The sequence below is a fragment of the Macrobrachium nipponense genome, chromosome 15, assembly GCF_015104395.2.
Source record: "Macrobrachium nipponense isolate FS-2020 chromosome 15, ASM1510439v2, whole genome shotgun sequence".
NCBI classification, from domain to species: Eukaryota; Metazoa; Arthropoda; class Malacostraca; order Decapoda; family Palaemonidae; genus Macrobrachium; species Macrobrachium nipponense.
This window is the reverse complement of record NC_087208.1, coordinates 6,863,767-6,885,671: the sequence shown is the minus strand read 5'-3', so window position 1 is coordinate 6,885,671 and position 21,905 is coordinate 6,863,767. Positions and strand designations below refer to the sequence as shown.

Below are 21,905 nucleotides of genomic sequence, written 5' to 3'. Positions count from 1 at the left end.
ACTGTCTTCTTTTCTTTCATCCATCTCGTGTCAATGTCGCAGTTCATCGTTTCGTTTTATCTACTTTTATTAAGGCCAATGACTTCATCTCTAATACTGTGCCATATATTTTTTTTATCTCTCGAAGAAATAACAAATGGGAACTTTGCGTGTTTATAGAAATGTTCAGACTCGGAAGTGAAATGTCAACCATCTATGAGGAATATAGCGCACGAGAGCGCCTACCTGATCTCTGCGCTTTCCGCTCGTCTCGTGTTATTCCTTCATCGTAGCGCCGTCATGTCGAAGAGAGGTTAGTACCCTAAACTCTGTTTTATCCTGAAATATTTGCGTCATCTGTCTGCATTAAGCGTTGTGAATCTTGAAAAGTGTTAGCCAGGGTAGTTGTTAACACTTACAGTGTTGTTGTCATAAGTGATTATGGAATGAAATGAGGAACCGAAGAAAAAGACTCGTAGGCTGGATGGTCCTTCACTAGTGTTTTGGTAATTGGACATTGAATCGCAGATAACATTTATGAACTCGATGGAAATATAATGTGGGCCATATTTATTGGGAGAAGCCCATTCCTGTGCAAAGCCCAATGTGCTGTGTTTTATTTAAGACATCAGAGGAAGGTTGGGAGACTTAGCTTAAACACGAGTGTCACCTGTCTACAGCAGAGGTGGCCTACGCCGAGTTCGAGTCTCGGCCCCGTCAACCTCTTTTGGGAAAATGAAAAGCGAGACTCTTTGTAAGACGAAGGCCAACGGGAATCATCTGTGCTCTTCCTGCTAGAAGTAGGCACCTTTCTGACCCTTCCGGATGGTAGTCTCTGCCATTTCTAACTTGAAACCAGAGTACCGTTCTGGAGTTGGAAATCTGTCCTCTCGAGGGGTTGCAATGTGTTCTAAGCATTTCTGGGGCCTATTCATGAGCATGTCGGTCGGTACAAGTCTTGTGGTTGGATCACAGCGGGCAATTCCGGCCTCTGGGTGGGTAGGAGCTTGAAACCAGCCTAGTGAAATTCAAGGATGATGTAACCTAACCCAAGGTTTGGGACTGAGGACTGACCCCCACACTGCTTTGGGACTGTCTCTTGCTATCCCCTGGTGGCCCCCTTCTCGAAACTTGAAGCGTAAGTGAAGATCAAACTAAAGACTGCTGCTATCAGCCCCCTCTGGTATAGGGGAAAAAACCGACTGGACTAGCCGAGCCATTGACTACCGCGTTTGTGGCCACCCTCCGAAAAAGTACTTTAACGTGTCCTGACACCGGAGATGGTCATCAGTCATGAGTTGGTGGGGAGAGGTGCAGCTTGAGACCTCGACTCTCCTTTCGAAGTAACTATTTTCTCCAAAGTTAGAAATTAAGGACAAATTTTAAGATTGAACAGAGGGTAATGAAAGTGTGGCCATACGCAGTGTACACTACCTCAATGACGCTTTCAAGATTTTTACTTAGGGTAGAACATCACAGCAGGCCACGCAGGCCACCTTCAATCAATGCAAGCCACCCTCCGAAAAAGTACATTATAACGCGTCCTGACACCCGAGATGGGCATCAGTCGCGACTTGTTGTTGGTGAGAAACGGAGCCTAAAGACCTTACTCTCCTTTCGAAGTAAGTATTTTCTCCAAAGTTAGAAATTAAGGCCAAATTTTAAGATTTTAAACAGAGGGTACTGAAAACGTCTCAAACGTAGTGCAAATCTCACCAAAACGCGTTCAACATTTTTACTTACAACTCGAGGTATTTAGAAGATTGACGCCATCTTCGATGTTTACGGAGTAGCTTGTGTCAATAAATAACCATTTCCTGTGATAAATCCGCACACCACTTGTACCCACAGACGCTGGGAGCACTTTATCAACACAATCGAAACACGATTTCTCATCAACAACAAGCCAGGTGTAAACAGCTGTTTGGGTAGAAGATGACGAGAAGCGTGCTCTTGGCTAATTTTTAAATAAGTAGTAAAACATCAATATTTTACATATTATGATGATTAATTTGAAAATATTCGTTATTGAAAAAGTAACTCGACTCTTGATTTTCGTACCTATTGTAAATAATTGCTATACTCAACTGTCATTGCAAAACAGTTTACCAGTTATTCATGCAGATTGTTATCAGCTATACATGTAATTGTTATAATCGTAATGCGCATATATATCTTTATTATTTACTTTTTGGATATATGAAGATGTTTTACTGCTGGATTATCGCCGTAGTGTTACGCAATCGTTTTCGGTCCATGGGCCTTCTATGTCGGTTTTCGCACCATAAGAAATTATGGGGCCGAATTTGCAATAACCAGAAAGTCGTTAAAAAGAGGAAAGTTAGCATTGAGGGGCATATGTTTTGACTGAGAAAAATACAAATTTATTCAATAGCTAGCTTGTAAAAAATACTAGGTTATAAAAACTTGATTGACAACTAAGCAGCATGTCAACTAGGGTTTCAGAGACAGTGCGAGCACGTTTTTTGGGCAAATACCTATTTCTGTAACGAACACTCGTAACAGAAAGAGATTTTGCTATAGTGCATTACACCCAGTGCCGTAATTTATAAGGGTATCGTGAATCACTAATCGTAAAGAATAACGACACTTGTCCTTGTACCAAGAGACAAAAACTCCATTATGCAGGAAAATGGATACGAACACGTGTATAAAGCTCCACCTACCCTCTCCCCACCCCCCCCTCCACCGCCATCCCTTTTCTTCTTCGTTCCTCCGCCTTCCTCTCTCTCTCTCTCTCTCTCTCTCTCTCTCTCTCTCTCTCTCTCTCTCTCTCTCTCTCTCTCTGTTGCCATTCGGTATGTGTTGACCCTCCAAACTGGGTATAAGACTACACACAAAACGTTGAAATTGGTGAAATTAGGCTATGTATTGGAAGTATATATACATAAATATTAAAGCAATTTTATCATTATTGCATTACTATAGAACTAGAATTCATGGAAACAGTTTATAATGGAACGGCGTATGTGTGAAGCCTCACTAATGTGGAACGATGATTTTGCCATTCTTAGCATGCAAACATTAAAGGTTACATTTATTTCTGGCATACGATTATTAAAGAAATTCAAAATATAATAAAAGACTGAAATCAATGAAAAGTGCTAGCAAAAACAAAAAAGCAAAAAAAAAAAAAAAAAAGTAGTCGTTCCTCTATGCACTTTTCCGTATTCGTTCCTCTATGGTTTTCGGCAGCCAGATGTACGAAAACGTTAGAAACATTTGATTTTATTTACGTTAGAAATATCTGTAATTTTTCGGGGTAATTTGGTTGCAAAAAAAAAAAAGGGATAATATACATGAATTAAATCAAAATTTTTAAATAACAATGTAAATTTAAACTAAATAACGAGTAAAGTAAACAGTTTAGGGAATAAAAAACTTATTTGCAGTTTCGTCGTCTGTCGTCGTCTGCTGTTTGTAATTGTGTTTATGGCGCGCGCGCTTAGAAACAGGAACAGCAACGGGTTTAAAGTGCAATGTGGAGTGAACTGAGACCAAAATGTGTATAATAACAATCAAATAAGCACTGTGGAGTTTCAGTTGTGATGGCAGTAAGGATAAAAACCGCCGATTACAAGGTAAGAATGAATTCAGTTCCAACCATAACCCCGGAACAAGTTTCATACTTTCACTAATATAGGCAACAAAATGTTGTTTTATTGTGCTGATTACAACTGCAATCTTGAGTAAGATCAATAAACGTTACATACATACGCTAACATTGTTCAAATGAGTGCTGGGAAGGCTGGGGAAAGATGGTGGCCGTCACTGATGAGAACCGTCCATGAAAAACGTAGCCGCCATATTGGATTTCAAAACTGCCTTGAAAACATATTTTACGAAGAGCTCTCATGCTTATTTTAGTTTCGTATGGGGCTTTCATATATCACATATGTTGACGAAACTTCAGTCTTTTAAATGGTATGCTTAGAGTTGCAATTGTATTCATGTTTCACCAATTGAATATCGAGTGAATAAGACCCGTCTACCGTGATGAGGGTTGGCCTGTACTGATGTTTCCCCCTACAGCTATAAATATTTCGAAGATTGACGCCATCTCGATGGTTGCGGAGTTGCTTGTGTCTAGCTATAAACTCCCATTTCCTGTGCTAAATCCGCACACCATTTATACCCATAGACGCTGGGGCACTTCTTCACAATCGTAAACACGGACTGCCAACTATTACTTGTTCGAGAATTTAGTAATTGATGAAATTACCACTACGATTATGTATGTCTTTTAGCATACCATTCAAAAGGTCAAACTTTTATCAACAAAATGAGATACTAGGGGAAACAACTGACTGGACTAACTGATCCAGTTTTCACCGTGTGGATCCACACTTCGAAAAAGTACTTTAACATGTCCTGACACCATATGATGTTCACCAGTCACGAGTCATTGGTGGGGAGAGCAACAGCTCGAGACCTCTACTATCCTTACAAAGTAAGTATTTCTCTAAAGTTAGAATTAAGGTCATATTTTAAGATTAAACAGCGGTTAGTGGAAGTCTAGCCATGTGCAGTCCAAACTTTCCTCCATGACGCTTTCGAAATTTTTACTTAAAACCAAGAATTTAGAAGATTGAAGCCATCATGATGTTTGCAGAGTTGCTTGTGTCAATAAACTTTCCATTCTGTGTGCTAAATCCGCACACCACTTGTACCCATGATGCTGGGGCACTTTCTACACAACTAATCGTCAACAATGATACCAACCGCGGCTTATCCAAGGAAACTACGATGTTTAGGTAGAAGGAGCGTGCACTAGGTAATTTTAAATTAAATAGTTAAATGGCAGTATAAGGTCATGAATTGCATAAATTTTTTAGGTATTTCTATATAAGCATTCTGCATCGTTCGTCCCCGCGAATACGAAAGCCACCGGGAATTGGGCTGTCAAATGTATTCCGCCGTGTTTAGTACAAGCCCCTGGGCGTTAAATACAGTCATCTAAATAAGTATCACTTAAAATTCTTTGTCAGGAGGTAAAACTGCATAGAAAAACCGCAGGTAAATTTTTAGTTTCAGCCAAATTTGGAAAAATGCAATAAAAATATATTTGTTGCATCAGAAATAGTGTGGTTTCAATGAATTTAACGTTTATTTTGACTGCAAACCAACCGATTTAGAGATTTACTATGTATACCCTAGTTCATCCCACCAATTATGGGGGACACCCTTTGGGAACCGGGGTTTTGGGTGGGGGAAGGGGGGGGGAGGGTGTTGGGGCATTGAATGATATTTGCAATAAATGAATAATTAATGTTCCAGCACCCCTCCCCCATACCCCTAACTAGGCCTACCGGGGGGAGGGGGTAGGGCCCCCCAGCGACCACCCCCCTTAAAGCCACAGTAATTTTCAGGGCACCACAGAACCTAACAAACCCACCTAACCTAACCTAGGGGCCCTGTACCCCTACCTAGGCCTAGCGGGGGGCTCCGCCCCCCTGCGACCCCCCCTTAAGGCCACAGTGATTTTCGGGGCACTACCGAACCTAATACAACCACCCTAACCTTACCTAGGGGCCCTGTACCCCTACCTAGGCCTAGCGGGGGGGCTCCGCCCCCCTGGGACCCCCCCTTAAGGCCACTACCTAACATCCATCAAACCAAATCCAAAGTGATGGTACTGCTGTATACATCGTTATACTACCACCATTATAATGAAGCTTACCTTAAACTGTTGGTTGATAAAAATGTGCTGGTGCTTTGAGGGAAAAACGTGAAGCCGTTGCAAGGTTCCCTGACATGCAACTTAAAGTAGGAAGTGGCCAGGTACCCGACGACCACATTGCACTGCAAAACAATCGGTAGGAAATCGAAGGTCTGTCAAAATTAATGCCAGAAGGGCCAGCCACTACCTCTGCCATAGGTACAGGAAGACAAAATGCCGTTTTTTGCTTCATTATTCGAGTATTCAGTCAAACAAGGATACCAGTGGACACTAGACAGGTAACTGTATTACTCCGCTGAAATGCTAGTGAAACTTAGTTTTCGACTCTAAGTCATTCGTAATTGGTTATGAAACCCATGACGTCATAACGATGTCACACCTCTCAGCCAATAATGAGTAACTGGAACTGCTTTTGTTTGCGTAAGAAAGTAAGTTAGAGGGCTCATTAAAAGTAAACATTACCGTAGAGGAAACACCTCTCCCGACTTAGGAAAAATTCGAGGTAAAAACTTAATCTTTTTTTTTCTCTGTAAGTATGCATTAGCGACAATAATGTATTGAGAAGAAGTGTTTTGTTATCACGTGCTTTACTCGGGAAAAATATCAATATAATAGATTTCCCATAATGGTTGAAACTAAAATATTACCAAACCGCAACTGCCATAGTTTAGGCTGCCGTGGAAGAGTAATATAGATTACCATTTTCGAACTGGATATTGGTACGGCTGCTGTATCCCTGATTGCGATAGATACTGGTACGGCAGTGAATTGCCCATGCTTGAACCCTTGTTTACCGCGACCGCCTTGGGCATATCAGTGACAGCGAGAAAATGACGACCTTGCAACGTGAACTGTATAATAATACATCAGTTTTTGCTGAAAAACAGATATTTTCAGGTTTCAACAAGCTGAAAAGGGCAATAGACGTCTACGTAGAGTCAAACTTCCAGAAATTGTATACCCGAGGTCACAAACGATCGAATCGGTCCTGAAAAGAGCTCCGAAGAAGAGATTCAAATAAGATTTGAGGCTTAGTGCGTCCAATATGGGAAACATACTGTTAATATAGACCTGATTTGAAAAGATTACTTAAGATTGATTAGGCCGTTTACCAGAGGATTGACTTGGTAGTTTACCTTACTGCCATGAATACAGCAGAGCACGATTTCTGTGTACTTCAATTCTTCTTTGAATCTCCTCTTTCTTTACAATATCAGGAAGCTTGACTCTTCGTAGGCGTCTATTGCTTTATTCACCTCGTTGAAACCTGAAAACATGAGTTTTTCGGGGGAAAACTGATTTATTATTACACGGTTCAGAGGAGATTCAAAGAAAATATTTAGTACACAGATAGATTAGTTTAGTTTTATTTTTCATGTATATAGACAAAATGTAATTGTTTAAATAGTATATATATTGTGTGAATTGAACATGTTCAGCGAACCAATTCAGTTTGACTTATTACTACTGTCGCTGATCCTCTAGTGCCGTACCTATAGCTCTTAGCTACAGTGTACGGCAACTGCTGCATGATAAGCAAATTGCCGTACATACAGCAAATCAATAGCGCAATATGGCACCACTTACAGAATCTGACATACCCCCAACTACAATGTTTTTTTTGTACGGCAGGAAGTCTGAAATTGATGCATGCGTAATTCACTGCCGTACCAATATCTATCGTAATCGGGGATATGGCTGCTGTACCAATATCCATGAGTTTATTAGATTGGCACAGGGATATTGGTATGGCAGCCGTATACCAATTTTGATAGATATTGGTATGGCAGCCGTATACTGATTGCAATAGATATTGGTACGGCTGTGAATTGCGCATGCGTCAATTTCAGACTCGTGCCGTACAAATAACATGGTGTTTTGGGGTACGTCAGATTCTGTCAGTGGTGCTGTATTGTTGGTATGGCAGTTAGCCGTATCCTTTACCAGTTTGCTAATCATACAGCAGTTGCTGTACACTGTTGCTAATAGCTATAGGTATGGTACTAGAAGATCAGCGACAGTAGTAGGTAATTTATAGTAGAATGAATCGTTTCGCTGAACATGTTCAATTCAAAATGTCAAAGTGAAGCACCATACTGTCATCACCAAAGCACCAAAACATTATGCCAGTAAATGAAAATATAAGAAATTACAATAAAATAAAACTAAACTAAGCTATCTGAGTGCTTTAAAATTTAATCTCTGAATCTCTTCTGAACCATGTAATAATACATCAGTTTTGCTGAAAACCAGAAGTTTTCAGGCTTCAACAAGCTGAAAAATGCAATAGATGTCTATGAAGGGTCAAACTTCCAGAAATTGTATATCTGTAGGTCACAAGCAATCAAATCAGCCCTGCTAAGAGCCTTTTTGGAGCCACTACAGATCCGGGGACGAGCGATTTTCGCGGGAAAAATATCTGAAAGTTTATTGCCCTTTTTTGTAATTGCCCCAGTAAAAAAAAAAAGCCTAAAAAACATCAAACGGTAATGGGGACCCATTGGGAAACCGGGGTGGGGTTTTGTGGGGGAAGCGCGAACGACTTTCACGGCGAACGTAACTCAATTCCCGGTTATGAGGCCCAGAACTGTGACACTTAATGCAAAAATTTGACCCCTTACTCTGCATTCAAGGTTGACGTAGGCTAGGCTAGGCTAAGACCACTTACATTGCAAACTTTAGAACGGCTAGCCTACATGTAAAACTTCTAGACTAGGCTACCACTAACCGACATAGGCTCCGACCCCTTACTCTGCATTCAAGGTTGACGTAGGCTAGGCTATCTACCACTAACCGACATTATATTATCCGCATTTTTAAAGATTCTTGGCAGGCGAGACATGTTCTGGCAAGAGGTAATATTGCGCTGCGCGCGCTAACCACAGAGCTTACAGTAGGCCGCGGCGGAACGGCGCTACGCGCCTTATCCGCATTTTTAAAGATTCTTGGCAGGCGAGACATGTTCTGGCAAGAGGTAATATTGCGCTGCGCGCGCTAACCACAGAGGTTACAGTGAATTAGCCACAGTACATACAAAAAACCACGACTAGCCTATTTCTCCCCACCATAACTGTAACATTGAACACCTTCATCGTTCGTCACGGCCTTACTGTTCGAACATGTGCTCCGGTACAGGCTTCGAACGAACAGAAAACAGTACCTGTTCGAACACGTGCTTCGGTACTGGCTTCGAACTAACCCAAACACTAGTTTTAAGGCTAACAAACATTAATATACAACTTACTTTATTCACATTTCAAAGTCGCTGCTGTCTGATGACCATGAAGGGGTAGAAGAAGGCATCAGTCTCGGCCTCTTTGGAACGGGTGAGGATCACGTGTCTCGCTGGTAGAAGGTCCTGGCCTTATTGTTTCGGGCCGGGAAATAACCAATTTGAGATGGGGGATGTCGGGCGGCTTTTGAGCGGGTAGATACGTTTGATTAATTTCAGGAACGCCCGAAATGGACACGGAACATCTTGTAGATACCGCTTCTGGATACAGTACGTAGAAAAATAGCTTTCGTAAAGTTCTTTCTGCGTACCGTGTCTCGGTAGCGCGCTCCGTTTAAGGACACGCCACTGCGATTCTATAGTGTTCGTGTGTACATTCGGGTCGTCAGGGCTAACAAAGTTAAAGCTGGGTTTCACGACATTATGCGCAAAATAATGATCCCGGACTTTGCTGTACGACTTCCAGCAATCAGATATGATTGTGGTTTCTGGAAGTACGTTTTCCAAGCAACACCGGGATCAGAGTTTCGGCAGATCGGTCTGGAACCACCTTGAAAAAGGTCTCGCGTGTCTGCCGGTCAATGCCACCGAACACCCAAGATCCGTCTACCTTTCGGCCACGGTTGTACTTCCGTTTCCCAAATTTAGATTCGTCGATCTCAACAATATGACCAGGACCACCGATTTTCTTATTATCAGCACACAGGATTTGGCAACATACATCTCTACAAAAATTATACCAATCGACCATGGTGTTCGGCGCTAAGGGCATAATCAAATCTGTGACAACACACTGTGGGATCTTCTTTGTGAAGCAAAATATTAATATAATAATTGTCTCAAGAGACAAACGCGACATTTTCAAAAAACGATCCGTGCGAACTGATACCTTTTTACCACACTTACTGTTTGTACATCGCCACATGTATATCGCTTGGCCCGTGGCCTCGCTAGTCCCATGTTTCATGAATCGTCGGTTCGCTGTGTTGCATGATGTGCATTCCCCCGAATAGTCCCCAAGTAGCCTTCCCTATATAGCCACTTCATAAATTCGTCCGTGTTTCTTAAAACTCGAGAAGGATACCAATATACAAATGTGTATATTGATCACTGGTCAGCAGTAACACTTTTCGGAAACAATACGGAATGAGTTCTATCCATGGCGGCGGTGTAGAACGGAAAGGGCAAATTTTGTGACTGCAGGAGGTATGATTGTCTGATTCATATTCATGGGACACGTTTTATTGGTTGGGAGGAAGTTAATCCATGTCCCTTGGGGAATGACCTGGGTCAACCTGATACAGGATTGGTTTGGTTTAAAATTTCCCGCGTTGGGGGCGGGCCGACGTACAGCACCTGTCCGCGGCCAACTCAAGAACTACGGGAGCTCGGACCGCCGTTTGTCAGCCTTCACATCAAGTGGGTACTTTGAAAAATATTAGTTTCACGGGAAATATCGGCGGATGGTATTTTGGCGTAAAATAGTCGGATAAGTGACTTTTCTGGTAATAATTATTGGAAGTTCTGGACAACTTTTATTCTATGCATTTTGTTATTTGGAGTAATGGTTCTGGAATTGTCAGATCTGTCCCCGGATCTGCGAACTACCCGCCTTTTTTCATGTTGAAGCCCAAAAACATCTGTTTTCATACAATCAACTTACCTGTCAGATATATACATAGCTAAGACTCCGTCGTCCCCGACAGAAATTCAAATTTCGCGCCACTCGCTACAGGTAGGTCAGGTGATCTACCGGCCTGCCCTGGGCGGCAGGACTAGGAACCATCCCCGTTTTCTATCATATTTTCTCTGTCGCCGGTGGTATCAACATTGTTGTTATTACCTCCTGACTTAGATTCATTTTTCAACATTTGATCAACGTTTTTCGGCTTTTTGGTGACGTATTTGGATCGTGTTTTGGCATTCGCTACTGTGGACTGTTTTTGGAATAACTCTTTTGGATTTTTCTCAGTATGTCTGATTCTAATGTGAGTGTGAGAATGTGTGTGAATGTAGGCTGCAGGGTGAGGATACCGAAGGCTTCGGTTGATCCTACACTGTATGCCGTAAATGTAGGGGGGTTCAGTGTTCTGCTATTAATACTTGTAAGGAATGCGAGGGATTGAATGCAGAAGAGTGGAAGACTTTGACTTCTTATTTGAAGAAGTTAGAGAGGGATAGAGTTAGACGACTGAAAGGTGTGAGTTCAAGGCCTATTGAGCCTTTCACGGATAATTCTATTCCTACTGATGTAGATTCTCCCTATATATCTCATTCTCAGAGTGCCTTTTCGGATTCGGCATCGGAAATCGCCAATCTGAAAGCTACTATTAGAGACATGAAGTCCAAGATGGCTGACTCCAAAGGTAAGGCTAGTGATAGTGAACATTTCAGTGAAGTGAGTTCTCCCAGTGTTGTGGAGGGGGCAGTTTGATCGTCCCTGCGACGCTCCCAGGCCTAGACCTCTTCCAAGCTCCCATGCCCTGAGGAGAAGGAAAGTCGAAAGCCTTAAGGAGGTCGTGGGGAATCCCCAACGGTCAGACGTCCCTTCAGCTAGCTCTGCTTCATGGCAGGCGGCTCAAGGGCGCTATAGTAAAAAGTGTCTTTCGCGAGTGTTTCTCGTCCTCTCCCTCTCCCTCACCTAAACGAGGGTGGAAGGAGTCGAACTTGTCGAGACCGCTGAAGCGTCATATGAAGCTGACATAGATTCGAGCCCCAGAGCGCTTCTCAGATGACGCTCCGTCTGCTATTAAGAAAGCGAAGGTGGCGTCAGCGTCACCTGACGCTTGCGCGGAAAGTACCCCTTCAGTCTTCTTCCCCGAGTGATGACGAAAGGCGTCATGCACTAGACGTGGGAGAAGCGTCAAGAAAGATAATTATGGCAGTCCAGGAACAACTGTCATCTCTTGTGGGAGTTTTAGCGCCCCGTCGGAAGGACGTGACGCTTCCAATTAAGAAGTCTCGTCCTCTCTCACCTGCTCAAAGAGAAGCGTCAGACAGACGTGAAACTGCTAAACGTCTTACCGAAGCTTCGAGTTCGAGAGCTAGAACGGGGGCTTACGAGAGTTTCGTAAAGCCAGAGAAACGTAAGACGTCTTTTAGAAGTGAAGCGTCATTGAAAGCGGATCTTAGACGTGACGCTCCGTCCAATATTGTGACGCCAAGTAGGACGCCTTTAGAGAGCGGAGCGTCTTCCAGGCGCGAAGCGTCATCAAGACGTCAGCAAGAGACGTCAGCCAGACGCTCGGAGAACGGGAAGCGTCATACAAGGCGTCTTCTAAAGTTCAAGAGAAGCCGGAGCTTGTGACGCCTTCCAAGTCTTTTAGAGCGGGAAAGAGGAAGGAGTATCATTCCCTTAGCCCCTCTCCTATTAGGAGTTTGTCTCCTCCAGAAGAGGAAAGTTCAGAAAGGATGAATGGAGTCTCAGATAGATCCCGAGTTGGAGGAAAACTCGGATGATGAATATCATGGAAGAGAGGGTCTGTCCAACTATAAGGTTTTGACTACCCTGCTTCTGGAGGAGTATGGAGACGAGTTGACTCCTGCTGCTCCTCCTTCTCCGCGCTCGCTCTTCTCCAGTGCTAAGACGAAGAAGCCTTCGTCTTTTCTAAAAATGAAACCCACCATCTCGATGAAGAGGGCATTAACGCCTTAGACTCATGGATGAAGTCTAAGAAAGACTTAGTCAGGACAGTCTTTGCATGCCTCCAGCAAGATTAGCTGGGAAAAGAGGCATATGGTATAAGACGGGAGAGAATATGGGTATCGCTCTCCCTTCTACAACAGAGGCAGATTTTTCGACTTTAGTTGACGCTTCACGTCGACAAAGTCTCAATTCAGTACGAATTACGTGGGGTATTTCGGAACTGGATCATCTCCTCAAGGGACTCTTTCATGTATTGGAAGTCTTCAACTTCTTAGATTGGTCCCCCCTGTGATGGCCAAGAAAGCCCATGATTCGGAAGGAATCGAACCTGAAGCCCTGTTATGCATTTTGTCTTGCATTGACAAAGCGGTACAGGATGGATCTTTTGAAATCTCTTCATTATTTGGAGCAAGTCTTTTAAAGAAAAGGACAGTGTATGGCGCCTTCTTAACAAAGGCAGTCTCGCATGCTCAGAGGGCAGCTCTACTGTATTCGCCTCTTTCTGACTTTTTGTTCCCTTCTCAGTTGGTGAAGGACGTTGCTCACTCTTTAACTGAGAAGGCGACTCAGGATCTTCTGACGCAGTCAGCTAGGAAGAAGAAACCTGTTTCGACATCTGACAAGAAAGGACCTAGTACATCAATGCAGCCCTTTCGAGGTGGTCCGACCTCCAGACCTCCCGCAAGAAGGAAGGCTCCGGAGAAGAGAGGTAGGTCTGCCTTTCGTCCCTTTAAAAAGGGAAAATGAAACATCTCTCCTCCAAGCACCAGTAGTGCCAGGCTCCTGGAATTCGTGGAGGCCTGGACACTGATAACGCAGACGCGTCTTCATTGGCTATCATAAGGAAGGGATATCGTATCCCTTTCCTGAAACACTCCCCCCTAACGTCGATACCAAGGGAACTATCAGCCAAGTACAAGGACCCTGTGCTGAGGGATACTCTTCGATCGATGGTGGAACAAATGTGGGACAAGAGAGCGATAGAACTAGTATGGATCAAAACTCCCCGGGGTTTTACAAATCGCCTTTTTCTAGTGGCGAAAGCCTCGGGAGGCTGGAGACCAGTATGGACGTCAGCTCTCTGAACAAATTGGTTCAGAAGGAGAAGTTCTCCATGGAGACTTCTGCTTCAGTCCCTAGCGTCATTACGACAAGGAGATTGGATGGTGTCTCTAGATCTCCAAGACGCCTACTTTCATGTTCCCATCCACCCTTCATCGAAGAAGTACCTCCGTTTCATGACGGGGGGAAGGATCTTTCAGTTCAGAGCCTTGTGTTTCGGCCTGTCCACAGCTCCTCAGGTCTTCACAAGCCTGATGAAGAATGTGGCGAGGTTTCTTCACCTCAAAGGAGTAAATATCTCTCTGTATCTGGACGACTGGCTCATCAGGGCCAGATCAGAGAGACAGTGCTTGGAGGACCTAATGTTACTCTAGATTTGATCAAAGCGTTGGGATTGCTCGTGAACCTCGAGAAGTCTCAGCCCTGACCCCTAGGACAAAAGACCTAGTCTATCTGGGGATTCGGATGGATTCTCGGGTTTTCGAGTTTTTTCCTTCGCAAAGAGAGAATCGCGAAAGGTTTGCGAATAGTCTCTCTCTTCTTAGAGAAGGAACAAACGTCAGCGAGGGAATGGTTGAGCCTTCTGGGGACGCTTTCCTCGCTACAACAATTCTTCCCTCTAGGAAGACTACATGTACGTCCGCTTCAATTCTTCCTCAAGAGGTCTTGGAGCTGGAAAACCGGACAACTGTCGGACGTTTTTCCCATTCCAATGGAGACAAAGTCACACCTACAATGGTGGTTGCTCCTCTGGAAGAGAACAAAGGGATCTCTCTAAGAACACAGAACCCAGACCTAGTGTTGTTCTCCGACGCGTCGGAGAGAGGTTGGGGAGCGACATTAGGCTCAGAAGAGGTGTCAGGCACCTGGGAACCAGCACAGTGGTGACTTGGCACAATTTAAAACTGCAAAGAGCTCTTCGCCGTACATCTGGCTTTGAAGAGCCTAGAACCTCTGGTATTAAACAAGGTAGTGCAAGTAAATGTGGACAACACCACCGCACTTGCCTACATTCGGAAACAGGGAGGGACGCACTCCTCGTTCCTTTACGAGCTGACGAGAGACCTATTACTTTGGACGTCTCACAGGAACATCTCCCTACTGACAAGGTTCGTACAGGGAGTAAAGAATGTGAGGGCGGACAGGCTCAGCAGGAGGAAACCAGGTCCTTCATACAGAATGGACACTACACGAGGGAGTGTCTCTCGATCTCTGGTCTCTCTGGGTGGGGGGACTCCTCATGTGGGGATCTCATCGCAACATTCATTTCAAAAAGGCTCCCAGTGTTTTGCTCGGTCGGAAGATCCAAGAGCACTTATGGTAGACGCCTTCCTGCTAAATTGGTCTCGAGTAGACGTTTATGCTTTTCCCCCATTCAAAATCCTGGGTTAGTAATGAAAAAGAATGTGGCGTCAAAGGAGACGAGGATGACGTTAATAGCCCCCTTTTGGCCGGCCCAGGATTGGTTCACGGAGGTGGTAGAGTGGATCGTAGACTTTCCAAGATCCCTACCAAGAAGGACGAATCTTCTCAGACAACCACACTTCAAGGAGGTACCATCAAAACCTCCCCGCTCTCGCTCTGACTGCCTTTCGACTATCGAAAGACTTGTCAGAGCGAGAGGCTTTTCTCGCGAAGTGGCAAGCGCGATCGCGTGAGCACGTAGAACCTCCACTACGAAAGTATACCAGTCGAAGTGGGAGGTATTTAGAAGGTGGTGTAGAGCCAAGAAGTTGTCCTCCTCCTCTACCTCTATAGCGGAAATTGCTGATTTCTTGCTATTCCTGAGAGTAAAATCTCACCTAGCGTTTCCACAATAAAGGGATACAGAAGTATGCTCTCTGCTGTATTCAGGAACAGAGGATTAGATCTGGCAAATAACAAAGATCTCCACGATCTCATAAGATCTTTTGAGACTTCAAAGTCTAAGGAAACAGTACCTCCGAACTGGAACCTGGATGTAGTCCTCAAATATCTGTCATCGGATAGATTCGAACCTCCTCATCTGGCATCGTTTAGAGACATAACTAGAAAATGTCTATTCCTAGTATCTTTAGCTACGGCAAAGAGAATTAGTGAATTACAAGCTCTGCAGGATAAAGTAGGATTCAAGGGAGACTCGGCTATTTGCTCGTTTTAAGGACCTGTTTTTAGCGAAAAAAACGAGAATCCCACGAATCCCTGGCCTAAGTCATTCGAAGTCAAAGGAATGTCGAGTCTCGTAGGCAGAGAAGCAGAGAGGTCTCTATGCCCTGTTAGAGCACTGAAGTTCTACCTTCAGAGAAAGCGTCAGTTGGGAGGCTCTAGACAAGGTCTTTGGTGCGCGGTAAAAGACCCCACGAGACTGATGTCCAAGAATGCTCTGGCGTTCTTTGTAAGAAACGCCATTACGGACGCTCATAGGGTCTGGTCCTGACGAACAGTTACAACTACTGAGAGTAAAAGCTCATGAAGTAAGAGCGGTTGCGACGTCTCTCTCGTTTTATAAGAATATGTCGCTTAAAAACATAATAGACACGACATATTGGAGATGCAACTCAGTATTTTTTGCATCTCATTACTTGAAAGAGTGCGTGTGAGTATGAGAAGTGTTTTTCTCTAGGTCCTATCGTATCGGCAGGTACGATTCTGGGTACGGGAGCCGACACCAATCCTTAAATGTATATACTGTTCTTCTTTTTTGGATATGGTCGAGAGTCTCTTCGAACAATGGAGGACTTAGGCTCGCACGGGCGGCCGTCTATGTTGTTCAGTAAGAGAATTCTTGTCATATCCAATTAGTTGAGTATAATTTTTTTTGAAAATTATGTATGTGTGCGTAGTGGTTTTTGAGTTACGGTTGTTGTGACGAGTTCGGGGATAACTCGTAACAATCCTTAGTTCTAACATATGGTTAGGATCAGGTGGTCGGGATTGGTTGTGTGCTCCTTCATAAGGTGTATTGTCATATAAGTGGATCAGCACCCATTGACAAAGTCCTTTTAGGCTCTTCCGAGTAAGTGGATAAGACCCCATCGACAGACCACAAGAACTCTTGGCCATAGATCACATATCTCGCTAAAGTTTTTCTTGAGGGATGCAGACTTACTGGGCGAACACCCACGAAGTCTACCACCTATCAGGTAGGAACCAAGGTTTTTTTTTTATACCTACAACATATGTTGTTTACCTGTCTATTCCATATAGTAGCTGTCTCTTACCCTCCACCGAAGGGTGCCAATCAGCTATGTATATATCTGACAGGTAAGTTGATTGTATGAAAATGATATTGTTATGATACAATAAAGTTTCATACATACTTACCTGGCAGATATATACAATTAAAGGCCCACCCAGCCTCCCGCAGGAGACAGGTGGAAGAGAGAAAATATGATAGAAAACGGGGATGGTTCCTAGTCCTGCCGCCCAGGGCAGGCCGGTAGATCACCTGACCTACCTGTAGCGAGTGGCGCGAAATTTGAATTTCTGTCGGGGACGACGGAGTCTTAGCTATGTATATATCTGACAGGTAAGTATGTATGAAACTTTATTGTATCATAACAATATCATTTTTCGGCAAAAACATTTATTACTACACGGTTTTGCTTTGCTCGATTGCCATTTCCTTGCTGTCACTGATATGCCTGAGGCGGTAAACAAGGGTTCGTGCACATGCAATTCACAGCCGAAGCAATGTCCAGCTTGTTATTTATTTGAAGATATTCGTTGTTGAAAAAGTAGATAGATTTCCTGACTCAAATATCAATAGTTTTGCTGTGAACAGTACCTACGGCGATGTTAGCGCTCTTCTATTAGGTAAAACTAAATAATAACTCCGTGTTGACTGTTTCTTTGGAAATTAGAGGTTCCCATAGTATTCGGGTTGCTTATTAAGAATTTACCGTTATTTTTGGGCGGTTGACTGTAATTAACCCCCAGGGGACAGTACTAAACATGGCGAAAGACATTGGACGCCCCAATCCCTAGTGTATGTCGTATTCGCGGTTACGTTCCTTGCACTACGTGCGGAGTTATTCTTTAGAATTACCTTCTATTGTTTATCAGTTTTGCCAATTGGTATGTGTTTACCCTCCAAACTAGGTATAAGACTTGCACAGAACTTGGCGAATAGTGAAATTAGCATAGCTATTTGTAGTATATATAAATATTTGAGCAATTTCAACATTATTGCATTACTATGACAACTAGAATTCATGGAAACAGTTTGTAAATTCATTGGTGTATGTGTGAAGCTCCACTAAATTGGCAATGATGAGTCATTTTGCCGTCGTCTGCTCGTATCTATACTTTAGAAATATCTAATTTTTGGGGTTAATTTGGTTGCAAAAAGGGGATAATAGACTTGAATTAAATGAACATTTTGAAGTAACAAAGTAAAGTTAAACTAAATAATGAGTAAAGTAAACAATTAAGGGAATAAAGCTTTGCACCTCATAAACCGTGTAGTCGTGTGCCGCCTGCAACTGTTTGTGTGGAGTGACGACCGCTTAGGAACCAGGAACTGCAACATAGTTCAAGTGCAATATGGTGTGTATTGAGACCAAAACATGTATAATTACAATCAAATTAGCACTGTGGCATTTCAGTTGTGATGGCAGTAAGGATAAAACCACCGATTACAAGGTAAAAATGTATTTCAGTTCAAACCAATGACCCCGGGATAAGAAGTTTCATACTTTCACTAATATAGGCATGAAAATGTTATATTGTGCCAATTACAACTGTAATCTTGAGTAAGATCAATAAACGTTACATATATATGCAAACATTGTTCAAATGAGTGCCTAGAAGGCTGGGAAAGATGTTGGATCCTTTGCAGTTACAAAAGGCACCTCAGTCGGTGGATGCCATATTGGATTTAAAAACTGCCTTGAAAACATATTTTACGAAGACCTCACATGCCTATTTTAGCTCTTATGGCGCTTTCATATATCACATTATGTTGACGAACTTCAATCTTTTGAATGGTATGCTTAAAGATGTAATTGTATTCTTGTTTCACCAATTAAGTATTGAGTGATTAAGGCTGATCCAAGGCAGTTGTTTCTCCTATGGCATTATTGGAGCAATTATTTGCATATCTATGTTATGTTTATTGCTTTTACTCAAATCTTGCAGTTGTAAGCAGCACAATAAAGCAACATTTTGTTGCCTATATTAGGGAAAGTATGAGACTTCTTATTCCTCCGATCATGTTTTGACCTGAAATGCATTTTTACCTTGTCTTTGGTGGTTTTATCCTTACTTCCATCACGAATGAAGCTCCACAGTGCTTGTTTGATTGTTATTTTACACATTTCATTCTTAATTCACTCGAAATTCAACTTAAAATGCCTAAGTTTGCTCATGGCGGGAATAATTTTGCACGTCTGGCAACAAGAATCCTTGAGTTGAGCAGTTGATGGGTTAGTGAATTGTTTATAACCAAAAAAAATTGTTTTTTTGTCAACTTCATTTATGTAAGCCTATATTACTATTTGACTAAAAAATTATATATGATTGTATGGCTGAAATAATTTGTTTATAATTTGTAATAATTGTATGGCTGAAACAAATGTAATCTTTAATGCCTTGCCAATGACGATGCCTTTACAAACAAACTGTCCGTGAATTCTAGATGTCATAGTAATGCAATTATGATAAAATTGCTCTAATAATTATGTATACATATATTAGCATATCTACCAGTAGATATGCTAAATTCACTTGTTTCCACTGTTTTTTTGTAAGTCTTATCCCAAGTTTGGAGGGTAAACAAAACACTGTAGGCAACACCATAGCGATATCATAGCAAAACCGATGAAATTTGTCACGAATCTGGATACTTTTACAACAATGAATATTTTCATATAAATTATGAATACGTAATAAATATATGCAATTCATATCTTTATTCTGGTCTTTAACTGATCATTTAAATGTTATCTACAGTACTCTCTTCTTCCTGAACAATTGACTTGTTTTCCCGGCCGGACCCAGTACACCTTGTCATTTAAGATTGTTTTGAATAAAGTACCCCAGCATCTATGGGTACAAGTGATGTGAGGATTTAGCACAGGAAATGGAAAGTTTATGGACACAAGTGACTGCAAACACTGAGATGGTGTCAATCCTATAGTAAGGTGTTTTAAGTAAAATTTTGAAAGCGCCATGGTGTCATGGAGGTAAGTTTGCACTACACATAGATAGACTTTCATTAATGTGTTTAACTGGAAATTATGGCATTATTTTGTGACTTGAAAGAAAACATTTAGAGGTCTCGAGTTGTTGCTTCCACAGTTTGTATTGTGACTGACATCTTATAACTTAGGTGACTGAAAGTGCTATAGTTATTTTTTGGGAAAGTGATCGGAACACAGTACAGGTGGTGGTTGCACAGCAGTGTTTTACCCTATTGATATGGTCAGTTCACATCTGGGCCTTTTAATTTCTTATGGCGATAATTCTTTGTTGTGGCCCAAGGCCATGCACTCATGTGATGTGATCTCTTGACGTCACGACCCAGAATGTTATGGCAAATGGAGTTTATAAAGTGCATTATATATGTAAGATCAAATTATGATTGGAATAAGATATCATTAGTATTGGAAATTCTTTAATTCTCATTCAAAGTATTCAGAATCTTACTTTCAATAATAATACAAAAATGTAGCCTAGAGGTCTTCTTTTGACCTAGGTAGATACTAGGTATTTAGTGCACTGGCAACCCCAAAAATGGTTCACCATTGTTTTATGGGAACTACCAGCATCTATGGGTGCAAATGGACAGTTTTTTTTATTCAAGTGACTGCAAACATCAAGGTGTTTTAAGAAAGTTTTGAATGTCATGACAGTTCGCTAACACTGCTCATGGCTAGACCTTCGTTAACCTCTGTTTAATCGGAAGTTATGCCATTTTGTAATTTAGGAGAAAACTTACTTCGAGTGGAGTGTAGAGGTTTTGGTGTGTTGCCAGGAGGGGCCACAACTCTTGACTGATGCTCATGCAAGGTTATGGCAGAGGATTTAAGTACTTTTCTGGAAAGTTGGCCATGTTCCAGGAGAGGTGGCCGTAATGTTGCTACCCGCAATCGTGTCGCGCCCAGTCGTTTACCCATATGCCAGTGGTGCCTTGGACCTGTTTGTGTATTGTTTCCGCCATATCTTTCCATAATGTCCTAACACAATGGCAACCTGATTGTAATAATTCTGTAAGGAGGGTGTTGGTTTTAGTTCGAGCTAGTAAAGTGACTGCAGACCTACTATATATTCAATGCCAAAATGGGAGAGCCACTTAAATGATGGCAGAACTACTTAAGTATGCCATATGCCAACATAAACTTGGTAAGCTGATGTTTGGCTGTACTGGTAGAAGATTTTGCCACAGTTCTTGATCTTATGAAAACAATTAGGTTTTCATCAATGAAAGTATCAAAAGTGAGATGTCTTTAATTTCAGCTCTAAATTTAGGGCTGTACATGAGAAAACTACTACTTTGTAGTTTCTGTTGAGTCTTTTTTAATCAGATCTGTGAGACTTCAACACAGGAATTCTTTATTCACCTCACCCTAGTGATCTTAGTGTTTAACAGACTAAGAAATTCTGTGCTGAATTTGTCACATGTAACAGTAAAAGGGAAAAAAAAAATGTTAACTTGCTCTCATGATGGGGACTGAAATTGGGGAAGAAAGCCTGCATTGAGCTCAGTAGGCTATATGTGGGCATATGAATCATACCATTATGATTTGTTTTCATTAGTTGGATAAAAAAAAAATTTTGCTGAGTAATTTTGTTTATCAGAACTTACTGAATTGACTAAATACACATTTGCCTTCAGGTCTTTTTGAGCAATTCAAACACTTACTTAGAAGCAGGTGAGGCCTCCTCTGTCCTGGCAAGAGCAAAGCACCTAGTTAGGTTAGGATGGTCAGGATTTTTTTTTTCTTTCTTTCTTATAAGCTGTGTCCATTGTTCTCAATTGGCTCCCTTTCTTTTCCAAACCCTAATTCTGTCCTTTATTTTGATGAGTCCTTTAACCTTAAAATTATTTTTAGTCTGCAAATCCATTGTTATATTCATTGTTTTCTTAAGCCTTGGGGTCTTTACTAGAAATGAAGTGACCCCAAGGATTTTAACACATATTTATCCACCCTTGCGGCGTGGGATTACCATAAAAAAAATTATATATATATATAAATACATAGATAATGACCCCAAGAAATACTGGCCCTAGGTAACGACCCCCAGAAACCCTTGGGATCACTAAGAAAGATCTAAACCATGTACCATATGCGTTTTTAGAATGG

General features: G+C 42.1%; 1 protein-coding gene across 1 annotated transcript in view; it reads left to right on the top strand.

Moving 5' to 3' along the window:
- Positions 1 to 227: 227 nt before the first annotated feature.
- LOC135226984 (large ribosomal subunit protein uL14) overlaps positions 228 to 21,905 on the top strand; it is a 31,611-nt gene continuing 9,933 nt past the window's right edge. The window contains exon 1 of the mRNA XM_064266697.1: positions 228 to 292. Within this exon, the coding sequence (XP_064122767.1) occupies positions 280 to 292 (13 nt within the window). The 5' untranslated portion in view covers positions 228 to 279. The remainder of the gene's footprint in view (positions 293 to 21,905) is intronic.